Source organism: Acinonyx jubatus, chromosome B3 (assembly GCF_027475565.1).
Source record: "Acinonyx jubatus isolate Ajub_Pintada_27869175 chromosome B3, VMU_Ajub_asm_v1.0, whole genome shotgun sequence".
NCBI classification, from domain to species: Eukaryota; Metazoa; Chordata; class Mammalia; order Carnivora; family Felidae; genus Acinonyx; species Acinonyx jubatus.
This window is the reverse complement of record NC_069386.1, coordinates 117,058,972-117,069,375: the sequence shown is the minus strand read 5'-3', so window position 1 is coordinate 117,069,375 and position 10,404 is coordinate 117,058,972. Positions and strand designations below refer to the sequence as shown.

Here is a 10,404-nt window from a genome sequence, read left to right as displayed (position 1 = left end):
ATATAAGTGGTGCCCCCTGGAGTTGTGCAAAGCAGTGACTTTCCCTTCCCATTTTATGAATATGGAAACTTAGGTTCCCAGGAGTTTAGGTAACTTGTCCCAAGTGACCGAGCTAGTAAGCGGCAAAGACCAGACTCCACCTCAAGGGAGTCTGGTGTCAAAAGCTGTTCTCTTTTGACTTCATTCCTCTCTTGGCCTCCTCTCCATGTCAGCCTACCCTGGAAGGATGAATGGGGATGTTATGTTAATGGCATCTGTCATGTCGCTAACTTATCACAGGACATCCATGATAAGCCAGATGTCACCCGATGGGCAAGGATGTGAGTGATGGAAGCTCAGCTCTTGCCAGGAGATGGGGATGAAAAATCTCTTGACCAAACCCTGTATCTGAAGCTGCTAGTTCCCACCTTCAGGGAGATAGTTACCACCTTGACCTAGAAGTTGGGGATGGGGCAACCCCATGCCCTCTGAGAGGCACCCTTCCAGAGGCTATAGGTGGAAGGAGGGCCCAGTGTCAGCCTGAAGCCAGTCCCACCCTCAGATGTGAACTTCTGACAGATTCCTGGTAGGGGTGGGCAGGTGTCTGAATTTGGAGGTTGGAGGTGGAGGGGAGTGAAGTGTACCCTTCTGGAGACATCTAGCTAGGTCACACCAGATCCAAATCCTGGGTCTTCTGCCTTGCAGTTCTGTGGCTTTGAGCCAACCATTAAATTCTCTCTTAGCTTTGGTTGCTTTGCCTACAAAACAGCCTGGTACTGGGACTTGTGAGCACCCCCTGGTCCCCTGAATTAGCACTGTGGCCGAGGGCACGGACTCTAGAGCCAGACTGCCTGGGTTCAGATTCATTGCCCTATCACTTACTTGGTGACCTTGGGAAAGTTACCCAACTTCTTTCTGCCCTCTGTGCCTCAGTTTCTTCATCCATAAAATGGGGATAACGGTAGTAACTACCCCTTAGGATTGTCAGGAAGATTAGACATGTACAGTGCTGGAAAAGGTGCAAAAAGCTATACTGTGAACGTACAAAATACATTTCTTGTGAGTGTTGGTTTCTATTGTCATCCTGCATACTGTACCTGGCAATATGGTAGGGAACAGGACAGATCCAGTCCGAGCTTGCATGGAGTGACTGATGGAGGTAATATTTTGTGTTTGTTTAATTTTTTAAATGTTTTATTTATTTTTGAGAGAGAGAGAGAGAGAGAATGCAAGCAGGGGAGGGGCAGAGAGAGAGGGAGACAGGTTCCAGGCTCCGAGCTGTCAGCACAGAGTCTGATGTGGGGCTTGAACCCACGAACCACGAGATCATGACCTGAGCCGAAGTCAGACATGTAACCCACTGAGCCACCCAGGTGCCCAGGAGGTGATATTTTGAAAACACTTAGCATGGTAACTGACCCTGGGGACTCAATACATCATAGCTCTTAGTATTATTATTAATGGGTGCCAGACCCCTTGCCACACTGAATCCACTCAATTTCTCTGACAGGTCAGGGGTTTTGTCCCCCTTGTGACAAATAAGACAATAAGGCTCAAGGAGGGAGATCCGGGAGTAGGCTACCCCTCTCCCTTGCCGTAGTGCTGGTCATTTTCAGCACCAGCTGTAGCCAAGTCATTTTTCTCTCCCGTAAGCCGCCTCCCTGAGTCACTACCCAGCCGTCAGCAACAATTTTTGGAGGGAGGAGGGGGGAAATGCAAGGAAGAGAAAGGATGTGTGTTTGAATCAATAATCCCATTATGAATCTGTCACCCATAAACGTGTTTCACTTTTTTAAATGCTCTTGTGTATTTTGGGCTTACCCCTGGAGAGTAAGCCTTCTCCTTTGTTGTGCTGGCCAGTTCTCCCGAGGGTCTCCTCAGAGAGCCTCAGAGGCCCTCCTCTATCACCGTCCTGTCATCAGACATTGGACTCGACATTCCACTTTCTTTGTTTAGTCAAGGGGCTGATGCTGGGAGAAAAACAAGAGAGATTCTGATTCACATTTAACTGATGTACGGTGAACATGTATTAATTCCTGGACTTTTTGACATCGTCTCAATGCATCCTCCCAGCTACCCTGAAAGACGTGTATCATAATGCTTTCCAAGTGAGGAAGCAACCTCAGAGAGGCCAGGTGACCTCCCCAGGAACATGCAGCCACCAAGGGCCGAGTGGAATCTAGACCCACTGCTTTCTTGTTCTCTCTCTCTCTTTCTTTAAGCACTAGGCCCGACATGGGGCTCAAACTCATGACCCCGAGATCAAGAGTCACATGCTCTACCACTGAGCCAGCCAGCTGCCCCTCTGGTTTTCCTGAAGATGGAATCAGAGCCTCAAGGAGAGAAAGGGACCTTGGATATAAGGAGGCGAATGGAGTCCCAGTAATGCTTGAGCCACCATCCAGCCTCACTGAGAATGGGGGACAGGGAAGGAAGGGCCACTGAGGGAATCCCCAGAGTCAGGGCTGCTAAGAACATCTTACTTCACACACCTGGGCCCGTTTTCTTTTCCTAGTTCTCCAGGGAACAATGCCCTTTGGACTTTTCTTGGAGGGTCTCAGGGAGTGGGAAGGAAGGAACACACTTTGGACAATGCTTTCAAGCCAGCCTTGTAGAAAGTCCTGTCTCCCGTCAGTCACCTTCTAGGTGCCACCTGTAGCTCCCCTGAGGATCTTATCCCAGCAGAACACCACCCACCAGGGTTCAGCTGCCCATAACCCCTGCGCCCTCCCACCCTCAGCATGAAAGCTTCCTTCTTTAGCTCCCAAGGGAAAAGAAAAACATTCCGTTCATGTGCCCTTGTCTCTTCCCCAGTGTTCACTATGGGCAGTGTGGAACAATGGAGGGGGGAAAAAAGCTTAGAGGACTCGTTCCATTAGCCTGCTGCATGCCCCTTGGCTGTGTCTCAGTTTCCCTTCAGTCTCAGGTGGTAGGAATGACCACATCCCTGATGCCCTGAGAGGGTGTTTGTTCTGATTTATCCCACAGGACTGTTTCATGACAACTTAACCCAGTACCTTCAAAAAGTATTTATAGTGTACCTAACCTGTGCCAGATACTGTAGGTGGGAATACTGTGGGCTGAAACAAAGCAAAGCCCCTGTTTACATAGAATTCAGGTTCTGGTTGTGGGGGATAGTTAACAGGCAAGTAAGGGAACAAGCAAGATAATTTAAGAAGGCGAAAGTATTAAGGAGAAAACAAAGCAGGGTGGGGGGCTGTAGACAGATTACAGAACGGGTCTCTTTTGGAAGAACAGGGAGGACATTCTGGGGAGTCAACATCTGGGCAGAGACCTGAGTCATGAGAAGACAGCCATGGGCCGGGGGGGGGGGGGGGGAGGGGCTGGGGCAGGTGGCAAGGTTAAGGGGAAAGCTGGTGTTCGCGTCCTGGGGAGGAACCAGGGAGGTAGTTCTGAGGAACAGTGAGGAGGCGAAGGTAACTGGAGGGGACAACTGAAGGCTCAGGTGAGCCTTTGACAGGAATGTAGCGGGTCAGTAGGGGTCAGGCCCTGCAAGGCCTCGTGGGCCAGGGGAAGAACTTTGGATGTCATCCTCAGCGTGAAGGGAAGCTGCTGGCAGTTGTAAAATAAGGAGGCCAGTCAGGAGGTAGCTCTTGGTCCGGGCCAGAGACCCTACTGGTTGGTTGAGGGGCCGAAGGTGGTAGTCATGATGGAGAGTAGAGGGTAGATGGAGAGGAGAGGGATTAATACAAAAGAAATTGGAAAGCAGCAAAGGCTCTCCCAAGGTAGAGTACAGTTGTTGAAGTTCAGAGATCTTGGAGCCCAGGTCTCCCTGGCAGCTGTTTCTATGTTCTCCTCATAGAGTCTCAACAGCGCACACAGCAGGCCCCAGGCTTCTCCCAGAAGATCCATAGGAAACCTGCCCAAAGGGTCCCTGTGGCCTTTCTCCTTCCCTGTGTCCAGAAGTTCAGCCTCCATCTGTTTATCATCTTCAGGGGCAAGGCTCTGATCCAAGCAGATCCCAGTGATCAGTGAAGCAGCCTGCCACAGCCATTGATATAAAGCTGTTGTAAATGGGTGGAAAAGCAGGAGGGTCTGGAGGAGGAGGAGGAGGAGAGGGAGGCAATGGACATATGACCTGATGAACAGCGTTACCAGAGACCCAGGAGACGGCGGGGAGTGAGGGAACCATGGCAATGATGCATCCAGTGAAGGATGGGCGAGGGGTGGGGGAGCAGAGACACCACCAAGGGCTGATCCCAGGAAGAATTCCTTACTCTTCGGCCCTCTGAGGCGGGCAGCTTGACCGTCATTGGTTGCATGACCTTGGGCAAGTTCCTTCTCTTATCTGAGCTTCAATTTCGTTGTGCATAAAGTGAGTGGCCATGAAGATGATGTGAAACAACATCTACAAAGACCTATAACAGACATTCATTATTTTGTGAGCTGTCCCACATCCGAACCTGATTCCTATTCGGGAGAATTCCCCAACTGGTGAGTCCCCAAGGAAGACAGAGCCCTTGAAGCCACAATGAAAATGGAAATGCCAGACGTTTGCTTTCGCAGTTAGAACATGGTCATGTGACCCGAGCTCTACCAAGCAGAAGCAGTCCTCCCTGACTCTGTGTTGAGAGCCAGTGACACAAAGGAGCAAGAACCCAAGAGAAGCCCCTATGATAGCAGTAGTGGTTGCTGTAGGATCAAGTTGTAGGGTAACAGGTTGGCAGCAGACTTCCTTGCTCGGGGTCAGTGGTAGGGTCAGTGGAAGTTCCAGCACCTAGGGTCCAGTGGAGGTGACAGTAACTACATTGACTCTAGTCCCAGACCTGGAGAATCTCTGCACTACCCAGCATCTTTCTAGGAAAGGCCTTATTCTTTTTCTTTCTTTCTTTTTTTTTCAAACAAAAAAATCTTACATATTTGGGGCACCTGGCTGGCTCAGTCAGCAGAGCACGTGACTCTTGATCTTGGGGCTAGAAGTTCAAACCCCACGTTCAGTGTGGCGATTACTTAGAAATAAAACCTTGAAGGGATGCCTGGGTGGCTCAGTCAGTTGAGCGTCTGACTCTTGATTTTGACTCAGGTCTTGATCCCGGGGTCATGGGATCAAGCCCTGTGTTGGGCTTCATGCTGAACATGGAGCCTGCTTGGGATTCTCTGTCTCCCTGTGCCTCTGTCCCTTGCTCATGCTCTCTCTCTGTAAAAAAAAAAAAAAAGAAAAGTTCTTATATATTTATTACTGAACCAACCTGCTAGTGCAGAAGCAGAGAAACAGAAAAAAAATACATTCCCAATAAAGCACATCCAGTTGTTCAGGAGTAGCGATGTTTACGGTGTGATATGGTATGAGCCAGGGCCCTCGACACAGCATAAATGTGTACCATCTCATGTGTGACCCCTTATATACCCAGCTTGATTCTTCTGCAGTGTCTCCTCTTGGAGTTTAACCTGATTTCATTACCAGTTTTCATCTGAATCCACCAGGGAACGGGACAATTCTGCTTTTGTTTCTTAGCCAGGAATCGTTTGATCCTGCAAGTCTTGTGAAAACACATAGTGAGGAATAGGCAACCACACACCCCATGATGGTGGAGAAGAGAGACGAGCAGTAAATTCCTTTTTGAGTCAAACAAGAGAGAGTCGTTTATAACCCAGATCCTGAGCTATTATAAGATGTGAGTATAGTACCTAACTCTACTCCCCAGTGCCATCCAGCCTGGGAACTCGTTTCCCTTAATAATCTTATTTGGGCCACATGTGAGCTGTGATTAGGAAGGGGTTACAAACAGAAGGGTTTGAAGAGAGGTCTCTTCATAAGTTATGGGTCTATGGTATGGATGAGACTGACGGTTGCCCACTCAGTTTCTCTTTTCTCTTTTTTCCTTAGCATCAGCACCCTAATTTTATTCAGAGTGGTGATGTCTGTAGCTAAAAGACTACATTTCCCAGCCTCCTTTGCAGCTAGGGGGGTCCCTTTGGTAAAGTTCTCGCCAACGACACGTGAGCAAAAACCTTAAGATATTTCACAAACATCCTTTTTGCTCTTTCTACCTTTCCTCTAGCTTCCTGTCTAGAACACAGACATGATGGCTAGTGCCTCAAGAGCTGTTTTAGACTATTAGGTGACCTTGAGGTTGGAAGCTAAGATTAGGAGAGTGGACTAAAGAACAGGAATCTGGGTGCCCGAAGACCCAGAACCACCATGCCACCGTATCAACCCTGCGCTGCCCTGGTGAGGTTGTGTGTTTGTTTGTCTGTTTTTTACATAGGGAGAAATAAATTTCCATCTCCTATCTTCTACCAGTGTTTAAACCACTGTTTTCTGGTCTATCACATAAGCAGCTCCTCACTGATAGAATGAAGATGCATTTGAAACCAAATGTTTTGACCCGGGGAAAAGTTGAAGGGCTTGCCATCAGAGCAGAGATCTGCTTTTCCTGAGTTTTGATAGCTGGGGATCTCTTGGATCTGTCACTCGTCTCCAACCTTATAGACCTTGATGCTCACTAATCCTATTCTTTCTCCTGCCATCTAGACGACCACCTTCAGCATCTTGAGTGGTGGCTTGTGCAGTGATCTAACTTTGATTTGCTGCAGGAAGCCCCTTACTTTTTTGTTTTGGTGCTTTTTCCATACATCTTCTATGCAGGGAAAGCTACAGGCATGGGTCTGTTCCTGCCTCTGGTACTTGCTTGTGTGCTCTAACTCACAGGAAGCTTCCCTGTGCCTCAGTTCCTTTACCTGTGAAATGGGGACGGTGATGCCTATCCTGGCTTTGTTAGAGAGCTCTCAAAGAAAAGTATGCATGAAAGTGTTTAGAAGATGGTGAAGGATCATACAGAAATCTGGTCATCTTTTTTCCGGTCTTCTTTTTTCATTAAACGATGGCTCAGAATATATCAACCGTCTCATTTGTAAGCTTTCATTTTTTCTGCTTTATACTTGTCCTCACTTGCAACTCAGCTGCCCACCTTTCTCACTCTCCAGTCTTTTAAGACCCACCCTAGATTTATATCTGTTGACTTGGTATTTTACTATATAGAATTCATAGATAGATAGCATTTATTTATGGAGATTTACAACTACCTCTGGCAATCTCCATTAACATTTATTGAGTGCTTACTATGTGCCAGGCATTTTGCTCAGCCCTGTACCTGAATCATCTTATTCAATACTCACAAAAAAAACCTATGAGATGGGTGTTACTGTTACCTTCTTTCTAAAGATGAGGAAACTGATGAGTCACAGTATGGTTATGGTCCAGCAGCTAGTAAATTGTGTAGTCAGTATTTGAACCCAGATTAGGCTTTGTGGCAATAAGACAGTTCGGGTTCTCTGAGGAAGCACGTGCCAAGGCAGGGTTACGAGTGCAAGTGATTTATTTGGGTGGTGGGTGACACCTGTGAAAGGTAAGGGGGAGGAAGCAGGGCTGGACAGGAAGAGCCTTAGACCATGATGCAGATCTCGCAAAGTCTCAGCCAATCTAACAGGGAGTTCTGGAGCAGATTGCCCAGTAAAGGATCCTTGAGTTGGGCAGAAATAGCCAAGCCCCAGTCCCCCCCACCCTGCCAGGCAGACTCCCTCAAACACTGCAGTGGGGGATTATAACTAACAATATTGTGCCATATACTTGAATGTTGTAAGAGATTTTAACTGTATTCACCACCAAAAAAGAAATGATAATTATGTGATGGGCTGGAGGTGGTAGTTAAGGCTATGGTGACGAGCGTTTTGCAATTTATAAATGTATCAAATTATCATGTTGTATACCTCAAACTTATACAATGTTATATGTCAATTATATCTTAATAAACCTGGAATGTGGGGGAGGGCACTGTGTGGATCTCTAAGAGGCTGCAGCTGGAGGCTGTCTGCTAACCACACTCTTGCACCTGAATAGGTAGTCTTTCTTTGAAAGGCCATCCAAGTTCAACTCCATAGCTTCTGCATACCTGGCATAACAGACGACATCTGCATCTCAGGGAGTTTATCTCTTGCTCAGGGTCCTAGGGTCCAGGCACAGCTAGGCTTGGCTCTGAACTGCAGGTTGGTCCAGTGCTGCTTCATACATCTCACCTCAGGCCTGGTGGCTACCGAGCCGTACTCTTCTCCTGGCCAAGGTCATAAGGAGCAGAGACAGCCAGACCACACAAGCCCATTTCAAGTTTTTGCTTGGGTCATATCTGCCGAATTCCATTGGCTGAAGCCAGTCACATGACCAAGGCGGAAGGCAATGGAGCGGGGCAAAAAATTCCCTCCACAAGGGAAGTTTATGCCTAGAGTGGAGAGAGAGGGAAGAATCATGGACAAATGCATCCACTGTCTGGCCAGCCATCTGGCACCAAAGACTATACCTTGCCCATTTTGTCATAAGTGGTTGGTACAGCACCTGATAGGAGGTATTATGGTGGAGTGGCCAAAAGCACAGTTCTGGAGTCAGATGGCTGGGGTGAGACCTGGCTTCAATACTACGAGCTATGCCATCTCAGGTTGACTTGACCTCTGGGAGCCTCAATTTCCTCTTTTGTAAATAGGGTTAATTAAAGAATCCACGTTACAGGGTTTGAGGGTTAAATGAGACAATGTATGTAAAACACTTGCCATGGTGCCTGGTACATGGTAGGCACTCACAAATGTTCTACTTATTTCTAATCCTGTATGATGATTTTTTAATGTTTGCTAACCAGAACTGTGTATTAGTCGAGGAACCCACCTCCTTGCCCAGGTCCTAAGACAGCTTGCAGCAATGGACCTCCCAACTCCTTCACCTGTGACCATCTCCTCTTAGTGCATTCCCATCAAAACCCAGGTTTAGGATGCCTGTCTGGAAAAATCTCATCCCACCCAACACCTCCTTATGTGTCCCTTTATCATCTCGTGGAGAAGGTCGTCTTCTCCACCCTCCCACCCATACCAACTTCCTCTTGCTTAGAATCACCACTTGGCACCGCCAAGGGTTGAGGTAGGGGGAGGTGTTGAAGGGGATGGGAGGAGAGACCCCTTCCCAGCACACACCAGAGGGAGGAGGGACTGTGGTGGGCACAGTGGGGAGGAGGCCAGCCGAGCACGGAAAGCCAGCCAGGGAAGGTTTAGCCTGCAATCCAATTCCACTTAATATCCCATAATAAAATGCTGTCAACATGAGTTTCCTGTTCAAGTGGATTTGTTAAGAAGGCTGGGGGAGGTCAGAGATGCATTGTGGCTCTCCTGGGGTTGGGGGAGAGACCAGTGGGGTGATGGGGTACCTCAGGCATGAAGGCCCCCTTCTCACCCCTCCCCACTGCAGTCCAAACAGGTTCCCAGGAAGGGGTTTGTCACACTTGTCTGTCTCTGTCAACCCGTGATGACTCACAGAGGGGCCCTTGACCCCGCTGGAAGGAGACTCTATCTCCTTCAATAAGCATCCAGCCACTGAGGCAGAGAGTGTGATTTTAATGTAGGGGATTCAGACCTAGACCAGAAGGTAAGTAGGTGTCCCCAGGTATATCAGAGCCCCTGAAATGTCACCATGAAGGGGGAGCCACAAAGCCAATGCTAGGGCAACCTTAAGGGACAGAGAGCTGCTTAGTGAGAAGTCTGATGATCTGGGGTGGCCTAAGTCCTCTTGAATGACAACTCAGGGGGTGACCCCACCTAGTTACTCAAAATTATTTCTGTCTGCCCATCTCTGCCTCCCTAGCGGACTCTCTGCTAAGGTTTCCTTCCTCCTGGGGCACAGACCTGACTTCCCCAGGGTCCTGAAAGTGCTTGAGCTGCCTGGGGAGCCTCGAGGGGGAGCTTGACCAGACTTGACAATTGAGTGGTCACCATGGATCAGGCACAGAGCTGGGGGCTGTCCTGATGTCATCTTGTTGAATCCAGGGAAGAGCAGAGGGGTTAAGGCCAGAGGATGAGAGGCTAGTATTATCCCCATTTTCTTAGGAAGTAAACAGGGGCCCAGGGAGTTTCAGAAATGAAACCACGACCTCATGTAGCGAGAGACAGCAGTGGGACAGAAGCCCACGCAGGGGTTGTGGGGAGCTGACTACAGGCTCAGTCAGAGCCTTCTGGAGCCCAGCTTGGGCTTGGAGAGGGAAGCTGGGGAGGGCTGCAGAGAGGTGTGAGGCACAAGTTGAGGGGGCGAGGTCAGACCATGGGTCCTCTCCCTGGGCCTACAGGCGGGTGACAAGCTAGGCCTGTGAGACCAGGGGAGGGGGGCGTGGGCAGGGGGCTGAGGAGGGTAGGGCTGGGCTTCCAGCCCTTTTGTGAGCCCTTTTAATTCGTGTAAATGAGGGTTTTTAATTTGTTATTCTGGGTTTTATTTCTATTACCATCTCATTTGCCTCTAAACCCTATTTCGCCCCAGCCTGGACCGAATTCCATTTGATGCATTAGGACTAATTCTCCTCCCAAAGGGTTAGATGTTTTCTCCCCACACAAAAGTCGCTTATTTTGGATAAAGAGACGATTAGATTTATCTTTAAT

At 48.6% G+C, this 10,404-nt stretch overlaps 1 protein-coding gene across 1 annotated transcript; it reads right to left on the bottom strand.

The window, feature by feature from the left end:
- Positions 1–4,964: 4,964 nt before the first annotated feature.
- On the bottom strand, positions 4,965–5,495 carry LOC106974385 (60S ribosomal protein L39-like). Its single transcript, XM_053225146.1, has one exon. The coding sequence runs from the start codon at positions 5,493–5,495 to the stop codon at positions 5,340–5,342; it is 156 nt and encodes a 51-aa protein (XP_053081121.1). The 3' UTR covers positions 4,965–5,339.
- Positions 5,496–10,404: the final 4,909 nt, after the last annotated feature.

Excerpts from the sequence above, each read along its gene's own strand:
- LOC106974385 (XM_053225146.1), bottom strand. The coding sequence starts at position 5,495 with ATGTGTTTTCACAAGACTTGCAGGATCAAACGATTCCTGGCTAAGAAA.